Source organism: Jaculus jaculus, chromosome 2 (genome assembly GCF_020740685.1).
Source record: "Jaculus jaculus isolate mJacJac1 chromosome 2, mJacJac1.mat.Y.cur, whole genome shotgun sequence".
Classification (NCBI taxonomy): domain Eukaryota; kingdom Metazoa; phylum Chordata; class Mammalia; order Rodentia; family Dipodidae; genus Jaculus; species Jaculus jaculus.
In genome coordinates, this window is record NC_059103.1 from 115337782 (window position 1) to 115364250 (window position 26469).

The window sequence follows — 26469 nt, forward strand, 5'->3', positions numbered from 1 at the left end:
ATGTGCCACCTTGTGCATCTGGTTCTCTTGGGTTCTGGGGAATTGAATGTGAGTCCTTAGGCTTTGTAGGCAAGCACCTTAACCACTAAGTCATTTCTCCAGCCCTATAGTTAAGATTTTAAGAGTAGCTTGGATATATTTCAGACCATGAAAAGATACTTCCCAATTTTCTTATAAGGATACCTGTTAAATTCTTTTTCTTTGGGGGGGGCTCCCCAAGATTTGCACAAAGTATAATACTAAATGTGGAGCACTGGTTATGTTTAATAATAAAAAATATAACATTGCTTTAACTTTTATAGGTATTGGAACTAATAAATGGACCACTGGAAAACTGCTATAGCCATCTTGTTCAGGAATTCACTAAAGGAATCCAAAGTTTGTTTCTCTCTTTAGTTGGCTTGAAGGTATGTTTAAAGATTTATTACTATTATCTGAGATAATAGAGATTTTTAAAGTTAGGCAAACTCTAAAGGGTGAAAGAAGTGCAAACTTCTAATCTGGAGAAGTACAGCCTATGACAGGAAAATTACAGATCTGCATATGTATATTTAGAATAAAAGAAATATAGGTCTGGAGAAATGGCTCATTGGTTAAAGGTGCTTGCTTGCAAAGCCTGATGGCCCAGGTTTGATTACCCAGTTCTCACCTAAAACCAGATGCACAAAGTGGCACATACATGTGGAGTTTGTTTGTAGTGGCAAAAGGCCCTGTCATGCCCATTCCCTCTCTCTAATTCTCATTATCTCCCTCTCTTGGCTTACAGAAAAGTAAATAAACATAAAGAAATATATAAAATCAAGCTGGGCATGGTGGTACACACCTTTAATCCCAGCACTCAGGGGCAGAGGTAGGAGGATCACTGTTGAGTTCGAGGCCACTCTGAGACTATGTAGTGAATTCCAGGTCAGCCTGGGCTAGAGTGAAACCCTACTACAAAAAACCAAAACAGCCGGCCATGGTGGCGCACGTCTTTAATCCCAGCACTCGGGAGGCAGAGGTAGGAGGATCGCCATGAGTTCAAGGCCACCCTGAGACTACAGAGTTAATTCCAGGTCAGCCTGGACCAGAGTGAGACCCTACCTCGAAAAACCAAAAAGAAAAAAAAAAACCAAAACAGAAAAAGAAAAAAAAAAATTATGTATACAAGCTCAGATTATAATTGCTACCTATAAAAGTCCCAGGCTTTGGTGGGTGTTGTGGGAAATACAAGGGACTGTTAAATGATAGATCCTTATGTGGACAGTCCAGTACTTCTGCCAATATTAGGAGTGGTATGCGCCCAGAATCCTACAATACAGTACTTTCTTGTAATGCTGAGCCGCTGTAGTAGGCCATGGCTGTGCACTCCTGAGGGTCAGCAGCCAGTATTCTGTAGAGCATAGTGTTGCTAAGCCATCATGTTCCATAGACTATGCATATTAAATACATTTTTCATTTATAACATTTTTACCTTATGATGTGTTTATTAAAATGTGAAACACTTTTGAGATTTCATCAAGTAGAAAAATAAAGCTCACCAGGTATGGTGGCACACACCTTTAATCCCACCACTTGGGAGGCAAAGGTAGGAGGATTGCCGTGAGTTTGAGGCCAGCCTGAGACTACATGGTGAATTCCAGGTGAGTCTATGCTAGAGCAAGGCCCTACCTCAAAAAAAAAAAAAAAAAAAAAAAAAAAAGAAAGAAAGAAAGCTCAATAGCATAACATACTTTTCTGAGATTGCCCTCTAACTCATGGCGGTCCTTATATCTCTGCTTCCCAAATGGTGGGATTAAAGGCGTGTACCACCACGCCCACCTTAGATTTTTTTAATTCATCAGTTTTCCTTCTTAATATTAATTAAGGAGTAAAGTGTAAATTTTTTTAAAATTTTTTTGTTGTTATTTTTATTTATTTATTTAAGAGTGACAGACAGAGAAAGAGGCAGAGAGAGGGGGCGGGAAAGAGAGAGAGAATGGGCATGCCAGGGCCTCCAGGCACTGCAAACGAACTCGGGACGTGTGCACCTCCTTGTGCATCTGGTTAACGTGGGTCCTGGGGAATCAAGCCTCGAACCGGGGTCATTAGGCTTCACAGGCAAGTGCTTAACCACTAAGCCATCTCTCCAGCCCAAAGTGTAAATTTTTAAAAATATTTATTTATTATGAGAGAGAGGGAGAAAGAATGGGTACACCTAGCCACTGCATACAAACTCCAGATGCATGCACCACCATGTGCATCTGGCTTATATGGGTTCTGGGGAATTGAATCTGGGTTCTTAACCTTCACAGGCAAGTACCACTAAGCCATCTCTCCAGCCCCTTATGATTATTTTTTTGCATTGAAATAATGAACATGAAGAGGAGAGAAAAGAGAGTGAGAGAACAGGAATAGAGAAACAAACAACAGGCAAAAGAAAAATACTATTTTTTTTAGGTAATATTTCAGGCAAAATATTGCCTCATTCTGTTATAGTAGATTATTTTTTATTTGTAGTCTGTTCTTTTGTTTTTGAAGTAGGTTCTCACTGTAGCCTAGGCTTGTCTCACTCTAGCTCAGGCTAACCTGGAACTCAACTCTGTACTCTCAGGCTGGCCTTGAACTCACAGTGATCCTCTACCTCTACATCTTGAGTGCTGGGATTAAAGGCATGTGCTACTATGCCCAGTTTATAGTCTAATTTTTATATTTTTATGTATCTAGTTTTAGAGGGAGAGGGAAAGAGAATGAACATGCCAGGCTCTCCAGCCACTACAAAGAAATTCCAGATGCATGTGCCCCCTTGTGCAACTTGCTTATGTGGGTACTAGGGAATTGAACCTGGGTCCTTATGCTTTGCAGGCAAATGCCTTAACCACTAAACCATCTCTCCAGCCCTAGTCTAATTTTTAAAGCTAAAGAATACTTCCACAGGCAGGTAGAATGGGAGAAGAGAAGATTCTAGAAGGAGTGGAATTAGTAAAAACTGGTTGGAAATAAACAGAGCTGAGCTTTAGAGATACTATAAAAACCTAAAAAGTTTTTGAATGAAAAATGTCGGCCAGATATGGCACATACCTTTAATCCCAGCACTCAGGAGGCAGAGATAGTAGAATCACTGTGAGTGTGAGGCCAGCCTTGAGACTACAGAGTGATTTCCAGGTCACCCTGGACTGGAGTAAGACCCTACCTTAAAAAAGACCCCCCCCCAAAAAAATGTGGACATGTTTTCATAAAAGCATGAATGTGATAATTTTCTTTTTCCTTAAATCATTTGTCTTGTTAATTTTTGTAGTTGCATAGATTTTATGCTAATTGTTTATTGGAACAGCTTTGAGATATGGGGATGAGTAACACTGATTAATAAACAAGTAAAGCCTTTAACTAAGGAAAGTGCTCTTTGACTTTTTTCAGATTGCAACAAATCTTTGTGACATATACCAATTTATGAAGGGTACGCTTTTTGGTGTTCAGCAAAAGATTTTACTGAAAGAGAAAAGTCTCTGGGAAATAACTGTTGAATCACTTCAATACCTGATCGAGAAAGGACTCCTACAGAAAGACACTATTCATAATTCTGAAGAAGAGTCACAATGTAATTTTCATATTACAAAATTGGGACGAGCTTCTTTTAAGGGTAAGAGTTCAACCATGAGAATGACATGATGGCTTTCAGCCTGGTCTTCTACTTGTTGAGAATTTAGAGTGCTTTGGACTTGAATCCCACAAAATGTTACCAGATGGCAGTGGTTGGTTTCTCTGCTATAGTTGTGATAAGGTCTATGTACCTCTCAGTGTTGTTACTTGACAAGCAGGAATAAATAAATAAATGGTAGTTTCAGCTCAAAAAAAAAAAGGGGTTCAGCAAGATTCACAAAGTGGTGCATGTGTCTAGATTTTGTTCGCAGCGGCTAGAGGCCCTAGCATGCCCTTCCTCCATCCCCGCCCTCGGCTTTCTCTGCTTGCAAATAAATAAATAAAAATATTTTAAGGACTAGAGGGATGGCTTAGTGGCTAAGGCACTTGCCTGCAAAGCCAAAGGACCCAGGTTCAACTCCCCAAAACCCACATAAGCCAGATGCACAAGGAGGCACACACATTTGGAGTTTGCAGTGACTGGAGGCCCTGGTACGCCCATTTTCTCTCTCTCTCTCTCTCTCTCTCTCAAATAAATAAATAAAAATAGGGCTGGAGAGATGGCTTAGCGGTTAAGCGCTTGCCTGTGAAGCCTAAGGACCCCAATTCGAGGCTCGATTCCCCAGGACCCACATTAGCCAGATGCACAAGGGGGCGCACGCATCTGGAGTTTGTTTGCAGTGGCTAGAAGCCCTGGCGCGCCCATTCTCTCTCTCTCTACCTATCTACCTCTCTCCCTCTCTCTCTCTCTGTCACTCTCAATAAATAAAAATGAACAACAACAAAAAATATTTAAAAAAATAAATAAAAATAAAATATTTTTTAAAAATTAAATTTTTAAGAAATTTTTTTTTATTTATTTGAGTATGCCAGACAGAGAGAAAAAGTCAGAGAGAGAGAGAGAGAGAATGGGTGCACCAGGGCCTCCAGCCACTGCAAATGAACTTCAGATGCGTGTGCCCCCTTGTGCATCCTGCTTACCTGGGTAAGAGTTCACCCAAATGTCACTAGTATCTTGGGAAATATGTTGGAAAAAATAGAAATTAAACTATTTCCTATCTTTAATTTGGATTTGTAATTTTATATTAGCTTAATCTTATAAGATACTGGAATTTCCAAAAGTTGAAAAATATTCTTAATTATAATGAATTAAAATATTGCACAAGTATGTAGAAAAAAAGATTGCTGGGCTTGGTGGCACATGATTTTAATCCCAGTACTTGGGAGGCAGAGGTAGGAGGATCACCGTGAATTTGAGGCCACCCTAGACTACAGAGTGAATTTCAGGTCAGCCTTGGCTAGGGCAAGACCCTGCCTCGAAAAACAAAGTCATCCCTCCCTCAGCAGCTACATACAGCCTACCAAAAATAATACTGGTGGTATATGTTCCACACCTTTTTGTATTTTTCTCTTCATAATACATGAACACATGTAGCTCTAAGTTTTGTTTTTATTTGCTTATTTGTTTGTTTGTTAGTTTTTCAAGGTAGGGTGTCACTCTAGCTCAGGCTGACCTGGAATTAACTATGTAGTCTCGGGGTAGCCTCGAACTCACAGCACTCCTCCTACCTCTGCCTCCTGAGTGCTGGGATTAAATGCGTGTGCCCGGTCTAAGTATTGTTTTTAACAAATTTAATTTCTTTTTTTAAATTTTTACCAAGAGAACAGCAAGAAAAAGATAGAATGGATGTGCCAGGGTCCCCTGCCACTGCAGAAAGATTCCAGATGCATGTGCCACTCTGTTCATCTTGCTTTACTTTATTTATTTATTTGACAGAGAAAGAGGGGGGGAGAGAGAATGGGTGTGTCAGGGCTTCCAGCAACTGCAAACAAACTCCAAACACATGTGCCCTTTTGTGCATCTGGCTAACGTGGGTCCTGGGGAATCACACCTGGGTCCTTTGGCTTTGCAGGCAAACATCTTAACTGCTAAGACATCCCTCCAGCCCTCATCTTGCTTTATATGGATACTGGGGAATCAAATCCATGTCAACAAGCTTTGTAAGCAAATGCCTTTATCCACTCAGTCATCTTCCCAGCCCTAACAAGTACTATTTGAAAATATTTTTAATGTTTATTTATTTATTTGAGCAGGAGGAGAGCCTCCTGCTACTGCAAACAAACTCCAGACTCATGTGCATCTGGTTCTATGTGGGCACTGGGGAATCAAACCCAAGTTGTCCAGCTTTGCAGGCATGTGCCTTAACTGCTGAGCCCCTAAACAAATAATTTTTATTGATATGTAGCAGCTGTATGCTTAGCATAATGTCATACAGATTGCATACTTACATCTCACTTGCCATGGGATTGGGCTTATTTATAGTACATGAGCATCTTAGCAGACCAATTTCTTAATATTTTATTTATTTATTTGAGATAGAAAAAGAGGCAGGGGGACACACCAGGGTCTCCAATCACTGCAAACAAACTTCAGATGCATGCACCCTCTTATGCATCTGGCTTACATGGGTCCTGGAGAATTGAACTGGGATCCTTTGGCTTTGTAGACAAATACCTTAACCGCTAAGCCATCTCTCCAGCCCAACAGATCAATTTCTTTAAGTTTCTTTTCTTTTCCCTGCCCCTCTGTTTTGGTAGTACTAGGGATTAAACCTGAGGCATCATACTTGATAGAAAAACTCTCTCCCACTGACCTACATCCCCAACCTTTTTTTTTTTTTAAGACAGAGCCTCACTGAGTTGTGCAAGCTGATCTAGAATATATTCTGTAGCCCAGGCCAGTCTTGAACGTGTGATCCTCCTGCCTGAGCCTTCAGAGTAGCAGGGAGTATCCTAACCCTATGACGCCCAGCCACATTTTCTTCCTAATACTGTAGTCATCCATAGTATGGCTTAACAGTTTATTCAACCATCCTTTTATTTATGGTCATTTGCATTGTTTCTAGTTTTTCACAATTATAAACAGCTTCATGGGCTTCTCAATTTGTATATCTTAGGTACATATGGAAATGTTTTTCTTGGCTACATCGTCAAAAATAGAATAGTTGGATCAGAGCTTTCTAATATATGTATTACTATTAAAATAACCTTCCAAAGTGGCCTTGATATTCATGACCTTGCTGTGGTTGATACTACCTACACAAGACCTGCATAATAGGAGGGGAAGAAAAAAAGGGCTGGAGAGATGGCTCAGTGGTTAAAGGTGCTTGCTTGCAAAACCTGACAGCCCTAGTTCAGTTCTCCAGTGCCCACATATAGCCAATGTGGCAACATGCGTCTGGAGTTCAGTTGCAGTGGCTGAGGCCCAGTTCTCTCTTTATCTTTCTCTGTTTTTTTTCTCTCTCTCTGAAATAATTTTTTTTTTTAAGTTAAGGAATAGGGCTGAAGAAGATGGCTTAGTGGTTAAGGTGCTTGCCTGCAAAGCTAAAGGACCCCAGTTCAATTCCCCAGGACCCCATGTAAGCCAAATGCACTAGGGGCCACATGTGTCTGAAGTTCATTTGCAGTGGCTGTAGACCTTAGCACATCTGTTCTCTCTCCCTCTTTCTCTTTATCTCAAATAAATACATAAATAAAATACAGAAAAAAAATTTTTTAAGTTGAGGAAACTAAAACTCTATGAGGTTAAACATACTTCCTTAAAGTCAAACCACTCAAGACTTTTTTTTTTTTTTCAAGGTAGAGTCTTACTCTAGCCCAGGCTGACCTGGGATTTACTATGTAGTCTCAGGGTGGCATTGAACTCATGGCAATCCTCCTACCCCTGCCTCCCAAGTACTGGGATTAAAGGCATGTGCCACCATGCCCGGCTCAAGACTGTTTTTTGACACAGTAGCTCATGTAACCAACCCAGTGTGGTCTCAATCTTGCTACTTAGCTAAGGCTAATCTTGAATTCCTGATCTGTGTGCTGAGATTACAGGCATGAGCTACCATTCCCAGCTATATGTCTCTATTCAAAATTGTTTCTTTGGGGCTGGGGAGATGGCAAAGCCTATAGGCCTGGGTTTGACCAAGTTTGATTCTCTAGGACCCACATAGAGTCAGATGCACAAAGTGGCATATGCATCTGGAGTTCATTTGCAGTGGCAAGGGGCCCTAGAGTGCCTATTCTCTTATTCTCCCTCTCCCTCCCTCTCTCTCTCTCTCTCTCTCTCTCTCTCTCTCTCTCTCTCTCTCTCTCTCTCTCTCTCTGTTCTCTAATAAGTTAAAATTTAAAGTTGCCTCTTTCCCCCTTTAATAGTAATAAAAGATACCTTTCTTTTAGGAACTATAGATTTGGCTTATTGTAACATTCTCTATAGAGACTTAAAGAAAGGTCTCGAAGGACTTGTACTTGAAAGCCTTCTCCATCTAATCTACCTGACAACCCCGTATGATCTGGTTCCTCAGTGTGACCCTGATTGGATGGTGTACTTCAGACAGGTAAGAAAACAAACAGCAACTTAGAGTACTTAGTTTACGAAGGATAATATGATCTTTGCCAAATGAGCTTGTCAAGTGATTATTTACTTTTTCTTTCTCTCTGTTGAAATATATTTGTTTTGTTGTGTTTTGTTTTTTATTGACAACTTCCATAATTGTAAACAATACCCCATGGTAACTCCCTCCCTCCCCCCATTGAAATATATTTGGAATTGGGCCTCTTTGTCCTTCAGAGTTCTTTTTTGTTTTTGTTGTTTTCAAGGTATAGTCTCACTCTAGCCTCAGCCAAGCTGGAGCTCACTGTGTAGGCCCCGGCTGGCCTCAAACTCACAGCAGTCCTGCCTCTGGCTCCCAAGTGCTGGGATTAAAGGCATGCACCACCACACCCAGCTTTTCCTTTTTTAAACATATTGTATAAAATAATGGGTTTTTTTTTTTGGTGCATTTTGGTATGTATATTTATTTGCAAGCAAAGAGTGAAACAGACCAAGAGAGAGAGAATAGAGAGAAAGAATGGGCACACCAGGACCTCTTGCCACTGCAGACAAACTCCAGACAAAAACACCACTTTGTGTACCTAGCTTTACCTGTGTACTAGGGAATTGATTCCAGGCCAGCAGACTTTGCAAGCAAGAGTCACCTGTAAGCCATCTCCCAAGCTCTAGAAAGATTTTATTACAGGGCTGGAGAGATGATGGCACAGTGGTTAACGTGCTTGCCTTCACAGTGTAACAACCTAGGTTCAGTTCCCCAGTGCCCATGCAGGTATACAAAGTGGTGCATACATCTAGAGTTCCTTTGCAATGGCTGGTGGCCCTGGCATGCCCTCTCTCTCTCTCTCTTTCTATCTCTCTTTCATTCTCTCTGTTTGTGTGTGTTCATATATCTCTGCTTGCAAATAAATAAAATATTTTTTAATTTTTTTTTAAATTAAGAAAGGTCCAGAGAAGAAAAAAGCATTATCTCTGGTCTCATCCCCCAAAGACAGTGCTACTCAGATCTGGTGATGACTGACGGTCTAGTTTTGTGAAAGCTCTTCATAGTGAAGTACTATGATATACCAAATCCAGTGATTTTAGTAACTGTGAAGGATTTATCCAATAGCCAGTATCAAATAGAATTAGCCCTGCATGTGACAAAAATAGGTGATAGAGTACAGCATGTTGGGGTTTTACCTTGAACAGGTTGGCTAAATGAATGCGTATTGGAGACAGTGGCCAGCCTGGTTGGTTGTTTTTTGGTGTTGAGGATTTATCACAGGGTCCTAATTATACTAACCATGTGTTCCAGCCTGAAGATGCACCCTTAAGCCCTCAGTATACAGCTGGGTTTCTCCCCCTTTGGTTTTTCAAGGTAGGGTCTCGCTCTGTAGCCCAGGCTGGCCTGGAATTCATTATGTAATCCCAGGGTGGCCTCGGACTTACAGCAGTCCACCGACCGATGCCTCCCAAGTGCTTGGAATAAAGGTGTGCACTACCACGCCCTGCTTCAATATACAGCCTTTAATGTCGGGAAATTAACGACTTTTCTAATGTCATTTTTTTTTAAGACTTCAGGAATTCTTTTATTTGAAAGAGAGAGAGAAGCTGGGCGTGGTGGCGCATGCCTTTAATCCCAGCACTTGGGAGACAGGGGTAGGAGGATCGCTGTGAGTTCGAGGCTACCCTGAGACTCTGTAGTGAATTCCAGGTCAGCCTGGGCTACAGAGTGATACCCTACCTTGAAAAACCAAATATATATATAAAGAAAGAGAGAGAGAGAGAAAAAAAAGGTTGCACCAGCGCCTCCAACCACTGCAAATGAACTCCAGATGTTTGTGCCACCTTGTTCATCTGGTTTATATGGGTACTGGGTGTGGGGGGGAGATAGAGCCTGGTTCCTTAGGCTTCACAGGCAAGCACCTTAACTACTAAGCTATCTCTCTAGCCCACTAATATCATGTTTTTTTTTAACTTTGTTTGTTTGTTTGTTTTTGTTTTTCAAGATAGGGTCTCACTCTAGCCCAGGCTGACCTGGAATTCACTAGAGTCTCAGGGTGGCCTCAAACTCACAGCGATCCTCCTACTTCTGCCTCCTGAGTTCTGGGATTAAAGGGGTGCACCACCACGCCCGGCTAATGTCATGTTTTAAAATCACGACTATAAGTTTTTTAAGTATGGTACAGTTACTTTCTGTCTTTTCTCTCTTCTCCCTCTCCCAGTTCTATCAAACAGTAAACATAGTCACATCATCCAGGAAAACCAGTACTGTAGTATGTCTTTTGTGCATGTGTCATGTGTCACTCAGTGATGGAATATGTTCTAAGAAACACATTGTTAGACTGCAGAGATGGCTCAGTGGGTAAAGTGCTTGTCTACAAAGTCTAATGACCTGGGCTCAATTCCCCAGTACCCATGCCAGGTATGCAAAGTGGTGCATGCACCTGGAGTTTGTTTGCAATAGCTGGAGGCCCTGGTGCGCCCATTCTCTCCTCTCTCTTGCTCTCTCTGTTTACAAATAAATAACTAAATTTTTTTTAAAAAAAGAAAAGATACACATTGTTAGACAAGCTCATCAGTAGGAATATCAAAGTGTGCCCATACAAGTAGACAGCTATAGTATCACTAGGCCATAGCATCTTATTGAACCCTCATTATACATGTAGTCTGTTGTGACCGAAATACTGTTTTTTGTTGTTTGTTTGCCCTTGTTTTTTCTTTAAGGGAGATATTTTTTTATCAGGTAGGGTCCCATTCTATTTTTTTAATACTTTTATTTATTTCTTTGCAAGCACAGAGAGAGAATGGGCATCCAGGGCATCTAGTCTCTGCAAATGGAACTCCAGATGCATATGCCACTTTGTGCATTCAGCTTTATGTGGGCATTGGGGAATCAAACCTGGGTCATTAGGGTCTGCAAGCAAGCACCTTAACCACTGAGCCATCTCTCGAGCCCAGAGTTTCATTCTAACTGTAGCCCATGGTGACATGAAACTCACTCTATAGCCCCAGGCTGGCCTCCTATCTCAGCCTTCCTGGTACTGGGATTAAAGATGTGTGCCACCATGCCCAACTTGAAACATTGTTCACTGTATATGACTAATTCCATTAAAGTAGGATATATCCTAATGCTGTATTTTATGATTTGTAATAGCTGTAAATAAATTTATACCATTTTTCATATCCTTTAAAATCATGAAAATTTGACCTCCAAATAAATACTAGATTTATCTCAAATGATATTTTTCATTATGTTTACTCCTCCTCTGTGCAGTTCAGTCAGCTCAGTGTGGCAGAACAAAATGTAGCCACTCTTCTTGGAGTCTCTGAAAGCTTTATTGGGAAGAAAGCATCAGGACAAGCCATCAGGAAGGTACCATGTCTTTAAGTTGATTTAATGAGGTTAATATCCTTTCTCCTCTCCGTTGCTGATTTAATCTTTATGTTTCCTTTTTTGCTGGGGTGGTTGGTGACTGAGAAAGCATCCTTCTCCAACCCCAGCTGGCCTGGCTAAAACCCACTATGTAGACCTGGCTGGTCTCAAACTTGCTATGTAGCAAGGATGACTGAACTTCAGATCCCTCTGTCTTCACCTACTGAATGATGGGATTACAGGAATGTGCCACCACGCATTATTTTATGGGGACACAGCCCAGAACCTCATGCATGCTAGGCAAGCTCTGAGCTTCATCTCCATAGTCCCCTTTCTAGCTTTTAAATTTGTGTAGACAATAGCCTCCTAAGTGTGGAGGTTGTAGCCATGCCTGCTTCTTCTCCTTCAATGCATCCTCTTTTTAAGCATGGGATTGTTTCTAAGTTTGCTTGATACTAGCAATGAATAAAATAAAACCACTAGCTATCATAGGCAAGAGCAGGTGCTTAGAGCAGAAGTTGTAGAGTGAGGAAGCACTTTCCTTCTCACTGTGTTAGCTTTAGAAACACTGTCACGACCATGGGAAATTGCAGCATGTCACCTACAGTTCATACTATACACAAGCTTGCCAACATATTTATCTGCATGCATTTGTCTTACAGTTACACATAAATACACCATGGCAAATATAGATGCCTCCCTCCCTTCCTCTTTCCCTCCTTCCTTCATTTCCTAGTGCTGCTCTGAACAGATTACTCACAGATGGGTGGCTTAAAACAGTAGAAAATGGCTAGGGTCATAGCTCAGTAATAGAGCTCATGCTTAGCATATGGGTGTCCCTGGGTTCAAACACACACACATACACCACCACCACCATCCAAATCAGAAATCTACTCTCTCACAGTTCAGGTAACCAGAAGTCCAAAACCAATATAACCAGCAGCACTGGTCCCCATGGTAGGCGTGGAAGAAGAAACCCTCCCATCTTTCTCCTAGCTGTGGTGGCTGCTAGCACTCCCGTTCCACGGCTTATAGATGCACCTCTCTGGCCTCAGCCTCTGCCTTCAAACTGCCTTCTTCTCTGTGTCTCTGTGTACTCTCTTCTTAGGAGGACACCAGGTACTGAATTTAGGGCCCACTGTAAACCCTAATTACTTCATTCAGTGTAGTCCTGCGCTACATACGTTTGCACAGATCCTGTCGCCAAATAAAGTTACATTTATAGATACCAGATGTAAGACCTTGGACATTTAGGTGGGGGCCCATAATTAAGCCCATTTCTATCCCCATAGAAGGAAGATTAGTTTAAACTGGAAATAATCTGCAATATTTCTTTTCTGTAACTGGAAAACTGGTAAACGTAAGTACCTATATTAAAAATCAATGTTACTAGCCAGGTGTGGTGGCGCATGCCTTTAATCCCAGCACTCAGGAGGCAGAGGTAGGAGGATTGCCATGAGTTCAAAGCCACCCTGAGTCTACAGAGTGAATTCCAGGTCAGCCTGAGCTAGAGTGAGACCCTACCTCAAAAAACAAGCAAGCAAGCAAACAAAAGTCAATGTTATTTCTAGTGAACCCCTCTCCTCTTACTAACCTTTAGTGCTATTTCATTCACATTACCTTTTGTCCATCTACTACATGAATTTATTTAATTGTGTCTTTCAGAAGGTGGATAAGGACATTGTCAACAGACTCTATCTGTCTTTCGTTCTTTATTCCTTGCTGAAAGAGACCAACATTTGGAGTGTATCTGAAAAATTTAATATGCCTCGAGGATATGTACAAAATCTGCTTACTGGAGCTGCCTCATTCTCATCTTGTGTGTTACATTTTTGTGAGGTAATGCAGTTAAACATGCAATAGGTACACTGTGCATCTTCTCATTGTAACTGTTGCTAAATTCAGAAACCAGCTAGTCACTCTGTGTTTTCTCACTTCTCACTTACTGTATTACTTGCAAAACACTCAACATTTATGGAAAATATTTCTATCTCCTTGCAAAAGTACTATGTACGTGCAAATGGTAAGAATGTAAAAATTATTGAATCAACTCAAGTACATAAGGATAAATAGAAAATATGCAGCTACTCCTGTTTTGGGGTCACCACTAATGGTTTAAGATATTTAGAAACAGCCAGGCATGGTGGCACATGCCTTTAGTCCCAGCACTTGGGAGGCAGAGGTAGGAGGATCACCATGAGTTTGAGGCCACCCTGAGACTACATAGTGAATTCCAGTCAGCCTGGGCTGGAGTGAGACCCTACCTTGGAAAAAAGAAAAAAAAAAGATATTTAGAAACAAATGTGGGGTTTTTTGGTTTTTGGTGGGAGGTAGTTATTTTTTGAAGTAGGGTCTCTCTCTAGCTCCAGCTGACCTGAACTGAGCTTACTCTTTAGTCTAGGCTGGCCTCAGCTCACAGCAGTCCTCATATTTAAGCCTCCCAAGTGCTGAGATTAAACCACACCTAATACAGAATTGAGTATGTGTGCACACGTGTACACACATTAGAGCCTTTTGCTTCTGCAAAGAAACACTAGACACTTGTGCCACTTTTTGCAACTGGGTTTATGTAGATGGCTTAGGAATTCAACCCAGGCTGGAATGCTTTGCAAATAAAGCATTTCTAGTGAACCCCTCTCCTCTTACTAACCTTTACTGCTATTTCATTCACATTACCTTTTGTCCATCTACTACATGAATTTATTTGATTGGGTCTTTCAGAAGGTGGATAAGGACATTGTCAACAGACTCTATCTGTCTTTCGTTCTTTATTCCTTGCTGAAAGAGACCAACATTTGGAGTGTATCTGAAAAATTTAACATGCCTCGAGGATATATACAAAATCTGCCTACTGGAGCTGCCTCATTCTCATCTTGTGTGTTATATTTCTGTGAGAGTAGCATTAATATATGGGTATGAACATTAAGAGAAGTGCTTACTGGGCAGTTTGATGAGCATAGTATATACATTTAGCCAGACAGCAGCAGATGTTACAGCCCTAGAGCTCATGACTACATCTGTTGTAGGTTTTTAGTACCAGGAATGTGTTCCCTCCCATGGAGCAGGCCTCCAATCAAATTAGAGGGCAGTTGGTTTCCCCCATAACAGACGCGCCACTATTGCACCCGTTGGCATGTTTGGCCAAATATAAGGCTTGCAGTGTCCACTGTTGAGTATCTTCACTGATGATTTTTCTCTCTCCCACTGAGCTGCATGCAGTGTGGCTTTTTCCAGCTTTCTGTCAGCTGGTCTACATGGAGGAGGTTTTCAGCTCAGTTCTAGTAGGATCTCTCAGTGATCTTGCAGCCCAAGTATGTGCAGTCTTCAGCAATAGGGTCTTAAGTAGAGATGATTTTTTTTTTTTTTTTCGAGGTAGGGTCTCACTCTGGCTCAGGCTGACCTGGAATTTACTATGTAGTCTCAGGGTGGCCTTGAACTCACAGCGATCCTCCTACCTCTGCCTCCCAAGTGCTGGGATTAAAGGCATGTGCCACCACGCCCAGCTTCAGAGATGATTTTTACTATAGATAGTAGAAAAAATTTCACAGAAGTTTAACCAGTAAGGAAAACTGGTAACCTATGCAGTAGGCAGACCCACATTAATGCAATTTCAGGGCTATATGTATGTATGTATGTATGTATATATGTTTTGTTTTATTTTTAAACACAGTCTCCTATAGCTTAAATTGTCGTCAAACTTACGATGTTGCCAAGGATGACCTTAAACTTCTGATCCTCTGTTTCCACCCTCCTAAGTGCTGGGATTACAAGCATGTATCTATCACCAGGCCCAGTGTGATTTGGTGCTGGGTACTGAACACAGGGAAGCCTTCATGCATGCTGGGCGGGCATTCTACCAACTGAGCTATATTCCTATCCACATTAGCTGCTTTCTTAGTGGCTGCATTATGGCTAGTTGACAGTATTCTGTGCATTACATACTCTTATAATAAAACTCACAGGCCAGAAAGGACCTTTAAAAAATAAACTGCTGCCAGGCGTGGTGGCGCATGCCTTTAATCCCAGGACATGGGAAGCAGAAGTAGGAGGATTGCCATGAGTTCAAGGCCACCCTGAGATTCCATAGTGAATTCCAGGTTAGCCAGGGCTAGAGTGAGACTCTACCTCGAAAAACCAAAAAATAAACTGCTGTAATGGAACATTTCAAGAATATATTTGGTACATATACTGCTAAAATAAGAATTCAGCAGTTTTTTTAAATATATTTTGTTTATTTATTTGGGAGAAAGAGCATGAGAGAAAGAGAATGGGTGCGCTAGTGCCTCCAGCCACTGCAAATGAACTCCACATGCATGTGCCATCTGTGCATCTAACTTATATGGGTCCTGGAGAGTCAAACTGGGATCCTTTGACTTTGCAGGCAAACGCCTTAATGACTAAGCTATCTCTCCAGTTCCAGAATTCAGCATTTTTAAAAAATAAATTGAGGGGGTCTGGAAAGATGGCTTAGCAGTTAAGGCACTTGACTGCAAAGCCAAAGGATCCTGGTTCAACTCTCCAGGACCCACATAAGCCAGATGTACAACGGGGCACATGTGTCTGGAGTTCTTTTGCAGTGGCTAGAGGCCCTGGTGAGCCCATTCTCTCTCTCTCAAATAAATAAATAAAATATATTTTAAAAAATAAATAAATTGAGGGGCTGGAAAGATGGTTTAGTAGATAAGATGCTTGCCTAAGGACCCAGGTTCAATTGCCAGTACTCACGTAAGCCAGATGTGCATAGTGTTGTATCAGCCTGGAGTTTATTTGCAGTGACTAGCGGCCCTGGAAGGCCCATTCTCTCTCTCTCTTTCTCTCTCTTCTCACAAATAAATAAACATAAATACATTTTTTTTGTTTTGTTTTGTTTTTTGTTTTTTCGAGGTAGGGTTTCACTCTAGACCAGGCTGAAATTCGCTATATAGTCTCAGGGTGGGCTCAAACTCATGAGATCATCCTTCTACCTCTGCTTCCAAGTGCTGGGATTAAAAGCGTGCACCACCACACCCCGGTAAATTTTTTTTTTAATTTAAAAATTTTAAAAGTGTGTGCCACCATGTCCAGCTTGATTTCCAGTAATTTTATTAGTTGAAATAATGCTGCATCGAGTATAATGTTGCATATGAATCTTTCCATATTTAGTATTTTGTCCTGAGAGTAAATTCTCAGAGGTAAGAATTGGTTTTAGTTGGGGAAGAAAAGCTATACACTTACTTCCTAGTATATTGATTATATGTTTCTATCTTTTTTTTTTAATTTTTTTGTTTTATTTTTATTTATTTATTTGAGAGCGACAGAGAGAGAAAGAGGGAGAGAGAGAACGGGCGTGCCCGGGCCTCCAGCCGCTGCAAACGAACTCCAGACACGTGGGCCCCCTTGTGCATCTGGCTAACGTGGGTCCTGGGGAATCAAGCCTCGAACCAGGGTCCTTAGGCTTCACAGGCAAGCGCTTAACCGCTAAGCCATCTCTCCAGCCCTGTTTCTATCTTTTAAATATTTATTTGCTTTAAAGAGAGAGACAGACAGACAGAGAGAATGGGCGCACCAAGGCCTCCAGCTACTGCAAACAAACTCCAGATACATGTACCACCTTATGCATCTGGCTTCCATGGATACTGGGGAATTGAACCTGGGTTCTTAAGCTTCCAGGCAAGTGACAACCACTAAGCCATCTCTCCAGCCCTATTTTACTATTTGTTAATCTTTTTCTTCTTCCCAAATTACCAAGTTCCCACTATTTTTTCTCCTAATACTTGTGCTTGGAATCATCTTTCATGTCTGGCTTAACCGAGCTCCAGAACATCCTATCTGAACGCCTGCTACACTTGAAATAACTTATGTAAGTTAAGCTTTTACATGCCCTTGCTTTCTGCAGGAACTGGAGGAGTTTTGGGTATACAAAGCCCTCTTAGTGGAACTTACCAAGAAGCTGACATACTGCGTACAGGCCGAGCTAATCCCGCTCATGGAAGTCACCGGAGTCTTAGAGGTCAGTGCTTCCTGCTTGCTCAGCCGAGCTTCCCACTAACAGAAATACCAAGTTTTCCCAGTTTGTGAAGTTTGTGAAACAATAGGAATAGCCTTATCGTCCATTTGTCATGGAAGTCTTTTTTTTCTTTTTCTTTTTAAAATAAAATGTTGCTAGTTGAGAAGCAGGTATGGTGAAAACCTCAAGAAAAGGTTGAGCTCTCCCAAAAGAATGTCTGTCCTAACCTTTGTGATGGCCACCCTGCCTTCCTCCCCTCCCGCAGAGTGCTGCTGAGTGCTGGACTCTGCTGGTTGATTTGGTGCCATCAAGGGGCATTTATGTTCTCTAAGATTGTGAGAAGAAAGGGTCCCAACTGGTTTATCAGCCTTCTGTTTATAGTCAGCCATCAGCTTCAGAGTATTTGGATTTTAGTTCTGCTTGGTAAGCACACATATCCCACAAGCGCACCCAGATCTGAGGGAAAGCCTTTTGTCTAAGCATCGTACTGGGTTTCTCATTCCTGGTCTAGTGTATAATGCTAGCTGGTTTATCCAGCATAAAGAGATCTCTCTTGTAGTCCAACTAGAGTCACCCAAATATATCTTTATAAATTTCCTAGCATTCTGAAGTGTTGTCTCTTTATGTTTACTTTATTTTTTTAGTGTTCCTGTCTCTTGCTTGTGGATTTTTTTCCTAATTACAATTCTTATCTTACTGTATTTTTTAACACCTTAGGGTCGAGCAAAACAATTATACAATGCAGGTTACAAAACTCTAGTGCATTTAGCTAATGCCAATCCAGAAGTGCTAATAAGGACAATTGATCATTTATCAAGACGCCAGGCCAAGCAAATTGTTTCGTCGGCAAAGGTAAGCAAGCACACCACCTCTGACTCTTCAGTCTCTCAGTGTGCTGTCTCCTTATACTTTAAAGGTCAGAACAAAATATTTCACTCATGAAACAGTTTTTAGACACAAAAACATGCTTATAATTTGTGGGTACAAATACTGAGTCTATAATGACAGAGCTTTCTAGAGAGAGGAAGGGGACAGACTAAACAATAAAAAACTAAATATTCACTGAAATCCAGGGAACTCTGAATGCTTCTCAGTTCTCCCCTTCTCTCCTAATAGCATTTTCCCAGTCCTTTTCCTCAGCATGCCTGCCACCTGGTCTTCAGTTTATGAATGCCTTGTTAGTCTATTTCTAGGTACTCTTAGCAGTACAAAAGTCATCCAGCATATTGAGGTTAAATGTTGCCTCTTAGGAGCTGGAGAGATGACTCAGCTACTTGCATTCAGAGCCTGAAAACTTGGCGGCCTGGGTGTGATTCCTCAGCCCCATGTAAATCCAGCTACACCAAGGGGTGCATGCATCTGGAGTTTGTTTGCAGCAGCTGGAGGCCCTGGTGTGCCCATACTCCTCATTATGCAGGATTTTGGAGTTCAGGAAGGGGGGTCTCTAAGAATTTATGAACCATAAGTTTTGGATTATGTCCTACCTTTAATAAAGAATTTAATAAAAACAGCTGGGCGTGGTGGCACAGTCCTTTAATCCCAACACTCGGGAGGCAGAGGTAGGAGGACTGCCATAAATTTGAGGCCACCCTGAGACTACATAGTTAATTCCAGGTCAGCCTGGGCTAGAGCAAGACCCTACCCCGAAAAACCAAAAATAATAAAAATGGACTCAAGAAGGATAAATTATGAACTATTAAGTTTATTGAAGGGAAAATCACAAATTATGGTATTTATTTAAGGAAATTAGGATCTAGGAAGGAAAGCTAGAGCAGTGAACACATAGGAAGTAGAATCTCCACGTTTGTATAGAGACTTAGGAGAAACCAGCGTGGCATCTGCTATGTGCTTTCCTGTAGAGGGAGGTTAAGAGGGCAAATGGTGAGGTTAGGGAAAATACCAAAGCAGAAACCAGAAACTCAGAGGAGAGATGAGGATTGAAGGAATTACATTCATGGTTACCCCGAGTTTGAAGAAATTACGCAGGTAGCAAGCCTAGAGTTGGTGAGAGCACCCATGTGGTAGATCTGGAGTGTAAGGAAAATATGCACATAGTAGATTCAGAAGCCAGAGGAAAATCATGCATGTAATTAAAGACAGAAGTTACCCCAAACTGCCAGGTGTAGTGGCTTATGCCTTTAATCCCAGCACTTGGGAGGGAAGGGTAGGAGGATTGCCATGAGTTCAAGGCCACCCTGAGACTACCTAGTGAATTCCAGGTCAGCCTGGGCTATAGCAAGACCCTACCTCAAAACCAAAAAAAAAAAAAAAAAAGTTACCCCAAACTGTAAAGCAGAGAAGCAGAAAAGATCCCACAGACCAAAAAACAATTTTATGCTCTTTTCCCTCCCAGCCCTCACTCAGCCAGGCAGGGCAAGCAGGAAGCCAGACTCACATGTCTCCTTGTGGCCCCAGCAAAGAGAAACAGGCAGGCCAAGCAGAGAAACAGCTGAGTGGATTGGGTGGGGACACAACTGGAAGAAGGAGCCGTTAGACAAGGGGAAGATACAATTGTTTGTGGAGAAGAAGGATGGATCCTGGAGCCCTCTCATCTGGGTCTTCTAGCCAAGTAGTGGGATGGACTGTGGGCAACAGAGGGCTCTGTAGATCAGTCTTGATCAGACTCCAAGAGTCCATTTGTACCATTCTTGTGTCAGGGAAAGATGGAATGTGGGGTGGTATCTCTTGATTCTCTTTGTGCCTCAATTTCTAACCAAAACTGCCTTTAAAAAAGGTTGCTTTAGCCGGGCGTGGTGGCGCACGCCTTTAATCCCAGCACTCGGGAGGCAGAGGTAGGAAGATTGCCATGAGTTCAAGGCCACCCTGAGATGACAGAGTTAATTCCAGGTCAGCCTGGACCAGAGTGAGACCCTACCTCGAAAAACCAAAAGAAAAAAGAAAAAAAGGTAGCTTTCACCAGGCATGGTGGCGCACACCTTTAATCCCAGCACTCAGGAGGTAGATGTAAGAGGATCACCATGAGTTCGAGGCCACCCTGAAACTACATAGTGAATTCCAGGTCAGCCTGGGCTACAGTGAGACCCTACCTCGCAAAACCAAAAATAAATAAATAAATAAAGCTAGCTTTCAGGCTTGAGGGATGGCTTAGCAGTTAAAGTGCTTCCCTGCAAAACCAAAGGACCCAGGTTTAACTTCCCAGGACCCACATAACCAGATGAATAAGGGGGCACACACATCTGGAGTTCATTTGCAGTGGCTGTAGGCCCTGGTGTGCCCATTGTCTCTCTCTCTCTACCTGCCTATTTCTCTCTCTCTCTCTCTCTCTCTGTGTGTGTATGTGTGTGTGTGTATACCTCAAATAAATAATATATTTTTTATAAGGTAGCTTTCTTCTATCCTCCACTCATGTTTTGTTGTTGTTGTTTTGTTTTTTAAACTTTATTTATTTATTTGAGAGAGGGAGGGACAAAGAATGGTGTCAGGGCCTCTGGCCACTGCAAAGGAACTCCAGATTTGTGCGCCGCTTTGTGTATCTGGCTTATGTGGGCCCTGGGGAATCAAAACTGGGTCCTTTAGGTTTGCAGGCTAACACCTTAACCACTTAACTATCCTTCCAGCCCTCTTACAGTCTTTATACCTCCTCTTTTAAATGTTCCTTGAGACCTTGCAGGTATGTTAAAAGTCTCTTTTAGTGTTGAGTTCTCAGCAACCTCTGATTTTCTGCTTTGATGACTTTTGAGTCTCCTCAGTATCTACCACCATCTCCATGGAAGAGGTTCTTGGGTTAGCAGTGAGAGCAGCTCTCATATTTGATTTGCCATTTCTTCTGTAATGTCTCCTGCACTCTGGCAGATGGGATAAAGACAATTCATGGTAGGCAGTCAGCATTTTTTTCATGTTGTACTGATGGGTCTTGGGTCTCCCCGGTGTTTGCTGCCATCTGTATAAAGATTGTCTAGCTGAGACTGAGCACCATGAAGCAAAGGGGATAAGCATAGGCATTCAGAAGACTTTCTGACAGGCATTATCTCTCCTTTAGGCTTTATCTCCCATCACAGACCAGTTGACTATCCCCATAGCCTGTGTGCCACTAGTACACTGATATGTAATGCCTAGCTGGTTGATTTTATAGTTTGCAGGGTCCACTGTTCATGCTGTTAATGACCTTTATCTCCCAGCACTATGAGAGCTAGCCAGCAGCAAGCGGGCTTCCTTTTCAGTTCCAGCATGATCTCCCAATGTCCTGTGGCCACAGACTGTGATGTCTTCAGCAATAGGGTCTCACCATTTAGCTCTGGTGGGTAAACAAGTTCCTTTAGCCTTTAAAAAAAATGTATTTATTTATTTATTTATTTGAGAGAGAGAGAGAGAGAAAGAAGGAGAGAGAGAAAGAGTGGGCACACCAGGGCATCCAGCCAATGCAAATGAACTCCAGATGCATGTGCCACCTTGTGCTTCTGGCTTACATGGGTCCTGGGGAATCGGACGTGGGTCCTTTGGCTTTACAGGCAAGTGCCTTAACTACTAAGTCATCCCTCCAACCCCCTCCCCCCGTTTTTTGTTTGTTTGTTTGTTTGTTTGTTTGTTTGTTTGTTTTGGTTTTTGGTTTTTCGAGGGAGGGTCTCGCTCTAGCCCAGGCTGACCTGGAATTCACTATGCAGTCTCAGGGTGGCCTCAAACTCAAGGTGATCCTCCTCCTACCTCTACCTCCCGAGTGCTGGGACTAAAGGTGTGTGCCGCCATACCCAGATCCTTTTTTTGTTTTGTTTTGTTTTAATTTTTTTTTTTTTTAGTTTTGAGGGAGAGAGAGAATGGACGTGTCAGGGCCTTCAGCCACTGTAACCGAACTCCAGACACATGTGCCACCTTGTGCATCTGGCTTACATGGGTCCTGGGGAATTGAACCAAGGTCCTTTGGCCTTGCAGGCAAATGCCTTAACTGCTAAACCACCTCTCCAGCACCCTCCTTCAGCCTTTTTAAAAAAGATTTTTGTTTGTTTGTTTTGCAAGGTAGGGTTTTACTCCAGCCCAGGCTGACCTGGAATTCACTATGTAGTCTCGGGTTGGCCTTGAACTCATGGCAGTCCTGCTACCTCTGCCTCCCAAATGCTGGAATTAAAGGTATGCACCACCACACCTGGCAAAAAGCTATTGTTTATTTATTTGCAAGCACAGAGAGATGGCTAGAAGAGACAGAGAAAATGGGGGCACAAGGGCCTCCTGCCTCTGCAAACAAACTCCAGATGCAAGTATCTCTTTGTACATCTGGCTTTATGTGGGTACTGAGGAATTGAACCTGGGTACTTAGGCTTTGCAGGCAAGCACTTGAGTCACTGAGCCATCTCTCTGGCCCAGCCCCTCCTTCTTTTTTTCTGGAGACAGGATCTGCCTTGTTTTGCTGCTGCATGTGCTAGTCCACTTGCCCAGTTAGCTAGACTGGTGACACACAGATTCTTCTGGCTCTGCCTCCCCTTGCCATAGGCGCATTAGGAACAGATTCATGTGCCACTTTGTCTCTGGCTTTACATAGGCACTGGACAATTGAACTTGCACCATCATGCTCTTAAGCAAGTGCTGTTAAATCATTGAGCCATCTCCCCAGACCTCAGAGGCCAAAAAAAAAAAGGAAAGAAAAGAAAAAGAAAACAGTAATTTGAACAGAAAGGTTTAATATAAATAATTAGTAACTGAACAGAGGTTGGCCTCTAAAGAGTCAACAGAAGATTATAGGAAGAAACACATTTGGAGAAAGGGTCCACCTCTACCCAGACCACCTCTTTCCGGTAAGATTCTAATGGAAAGGATGTGGCTGTGGCCCAGTGGACAATAGATACCTGCATGGAGCTAAAGCCAGTGTGGGCGGGCAGGGAGCAGCTGCCTGGGGAGGTTACTGAACTTTGTGGAAGTCAGCTTGAATGCCCTGAGAACTTGATGGGAAGCTGTCCCAGGAATGCAATTGCAACTCACTAGAATGAGCACCCTGAATGTGAGCACACTAACCTCATCCTGCAGGAACAATAAGAAGACACATGGGAAGAGAGAGCTCTTCTTCCCAAAGTCCCTTCAATGCCATCTGCCCGTCAAGCTTCACACGGTGCCACTGAGCACAGAAAACACGGATGCAGCATCTAGTGTCGAAGTGTCTCTCGAAGACAATGAAGGATGCACCTGGAGCTGAGAAACAGTAATTAGTTGCTGGCACTCTGACTAGCAAGCTGCCCAGGTTCACCTTGGATTTTCCTTGACCTCCCAAAGAACCACTATTTCTTTCTGTGAAAGCAGTGTTTGTAGACAAGTTTTAGGAGCTAGCCATGTCCATTGCTTCCAGGTTCTTTCAATAGACAGAACTCACGTGTCTATTTCTATACTTGCCTATATGTTAAAGATGATAAGCTGAAACTGATAATTCCAGCTCTTATGTTTCTAGGCACATACTGCTGCATAACAGTTTTACTTCAAGACTTCATGGCTGAAAGCAGTCATTTCTTTCTTTTTTGGTTTTTGGAGGTAGGCCAATCATTTCATTTTGCTCATATTTTTGTACATTAGATATTTGACTGGGTGTGGTGGCACATGCCTTTAATCCCAGCACTCAGGAGGCACAGGTAGGAGGATTGTGGTGAGTTCAAGGCCAGCTGGAGACTAGTACATAGTGAACTTCAGGTCAGCCTCAGCTGGAGACGCTACCTTGAAAAAAAAATTCTGACCAGACATGGTGTCTCACACCTTTAATCCCAGAGGTAAGAACACTGTGAGTTCCAGGTCAGCCTAGGCTAGAATGAGACCCTACCTCAGAGGTGGGGGAGGGGGGAAGGAAAGAAGGAAAGCTATTTAAAAATAAAGCAGGGGCTGGAGAGATGACTTGGCAGTTAAGGTGCTTGCCTGCAAAGTCTAATGCTCCGGGTTCAGTTCCCCAGTACCCACATGAAGCCAGATGAACAAAGTGGTGCATGTATCTGGAGTTCATTGGCAGTGACTGGAGGCCCTGGTGTGCTCCTCTGTCTCTCTCTTTCTCTATCTCTCTCTTGCTCTCTCTGCTTGCAAATAAATAAATAAAATATTTTATTTTTAAAAATATTTTATTTATTCATTTATTTGAGAGAGAGAGAGAGGCAGATAGAGAGAAAGAAAGAATGGGTATGCCAGGTCCTTTAGCCTCTTCAGACAAACTCCAGATGCATGTGCCCCCTTGTGCATCTGGCTTACATGGGTCCTAGGGAATCAAACTGGGGTCCTTAGGCTTCTCAGACAAACACCTTGACCACTAAGCCATTTCACCAAATAAAATATTTTAAAAAGAAATCAGGAGAGGGAGACAGGGATCATGTTCACTTTAGAAGCTTGAATAAAACATTTCTTAGAACTACTGATGGGGTTTTTAAAGCATGCTAAATGTTGAGGAATAAGATATGTATGGAAGGATAATATTTTTAGGAGCTAACAGAATTTTTGCAAAATTCTCTTAGATTTTTATAGACTAAAAATTAATTTGGAAGTACTGAAGTGTTCAATAAAGCCAATCTTTGAGGGTATGAAAGCTCCTTGTTGATGCACTGAACAGTGATCAGCTAAAATGGTTTTAACTAGTCCTCAGCTTCTTTTACTGAAATTACTTGTTTGTAAGTGGCCATTTTTCAGTCTCACTTTTAGATTTACTTTCGGATTACTGATATGCAAGGACTCAGCTTCCACAAGACAGAAAAATGCTGGCAAGTCTCTAGCAAATGGACCTCATGACTGGATTTTCATTGTAGATGCTGTTGCATGAAAAAGCAGAGGCTTTGCAAGAAGAAGCAGAAGAACTGCTGAGATTGCCTGCTGACTTCCCGGGTGTACTAGACTCTTCTTCCACCATAAGGCATGAAGCTTCACTGGGGACATAGCTCAGCGGTAGGACACTTGACTATCATACATGAGGTCGTGGGTTCAATCCTCAGTGCCACCAAGAAGAAGAAAACAGCTCAAGTAGATATCGTAAGCTGGACATGGTAGCACGCCTGTTATCCCAGCACTTGAGCCGTGGAAGCAGGAGGTTCAGGAGTTCTCCAGCAAAGAGAGAATTCACGGCCAGCCCGCGCTACGTGAGACCTTGTCTCAAAGTAAAGAAGAAAAATACATTGAAGCTGTCTGATAATGCATTTTCAAACTTGAGTTATTTATTATATAAGTTTTATTAAAGGTTCTCTATACCTTATAAGTGAAAAATATATTTTAATTATACATTAAGAACTGTGGATGAATTTTTAATAAAAAAGGAAATTGGAAAGTATTTCTCACTTATAGCTACAGTGACCTTCCCATAGTACTCAATTTTTTTCAATACTGTACCTTACTTTTCTGTTCAAAATCTCCCTCGACATCTCCCTAGCCTTTGTGGCCATATCTTCATGATTTTCTGACCTTTTTTGCTTTCCAGTGGTGACAGTTTTATGTATGGTAAGCATGTGGTATAACACTGAACTACATTCCCATCCCTCTCTTTACCCATTTCTCTAATGAAACTGGGATATTTAAAATCCCAGAACTTGCCAGGTGGTGGCACACAACTTTAATTCCAGTACTCGGGAGGCCGAGGTAGGAGGATGGCTGTGAGTTCAAGGCCAGTCTGAGACTACATAGTGAATTCCAGGTCAGCCTTGACTACAGCAAGACCCTACCTCAAAAAGCCAAAAAAATAAATTAAATTAAAAAAAAATCAAATAGTGTCTCTCTGTGTTGTATGACGTAGCCCTCTAAGAAAACTATTGCCATCTTTATTGGAAGCAGCTGTGACTGCACACAGACTCTCCATATTGAACTTGTTGACTTTTCCCTATAGAGGGAGTGGGGACAGGTCTTCAGACCCTCATCTGAGATCTCGGCCACCCCATGCCAGCTGTATACAATGATAGTGTGGAGTGTGGCCTTGGGGATTTAGAGGATGGAAGATCAAGGGACAGGAGTCTCACTTACACAGCCATAGGGAGGTTGGGTTGAGACTTTTCAATGTGGCTGCTTTGGGTCTCCGCAACACTCCTATAAATAACTTCTTGCCCGTGCTTTATAAGAAAGCCCAGTACACTCATTGGTTTGCCAAGGTAAACTGTTTTAGAATAGGCCTTTATTTTTGGGGGAGTGCCCTGCCAAGGCGAGCAAGTGCTTGTTGGCTTCTCCCCAGAAAGCAGTTCATGCTGTTACAGGAAACCAAGT

At 42.2% G+C, this 26469-nt stretch overlaps 1 protein-coding gene across 3 annotated transcripts in view; it reads left to right on the forward strand.

Annotated features, from left to right (window-relative positions):
* Nucleotides 1–25838, forward strand: part of Helq (helicase, POLQ like) — a 52754-nt gene extending 26916 nt beyond the window's left edge. For all 3 annotated transcript variants that reach the window (XM_045143029.1, XM_045143027.1, XM_045143028.1), the window contains 8 exons: nucleotides 303–407; nucleotides 3376–3598; nucleotides 7825–7982; nucleotides 11235–11333; nucleotides 12999–13172; nucleotides 17209–17322; nucleotides 18037–18171; nucleotides 25035–25838. In XM_045143029.1, the coding sequence (XP_044998964.1) occupies nucleotides 303–407; nucleotides 3376–3598; nucleotides 7825–7982; nucleotides 11235–11333; nucleotides 12999–13172; nucleotides 17209–17322; nucleotides 18037–18171; nucleotides 25035–25163 (1137 nt within the window). In that variant the 3' untranslated portion in view covers nucleotides 25164–25838. The remainder of the gene's footprint in view (nucleotides 1–302; nucleotides 408–3375; nucleotides 3599–7824; nucleotides 7983–11234; nucleotides 11334–12998; nucleotides 13173–17208; nucleotides 17323–18036; nucleotides 18172–25034) is intronic.
* Nucleotides 25839–26469: the final 631 nt, after the last annotated feature.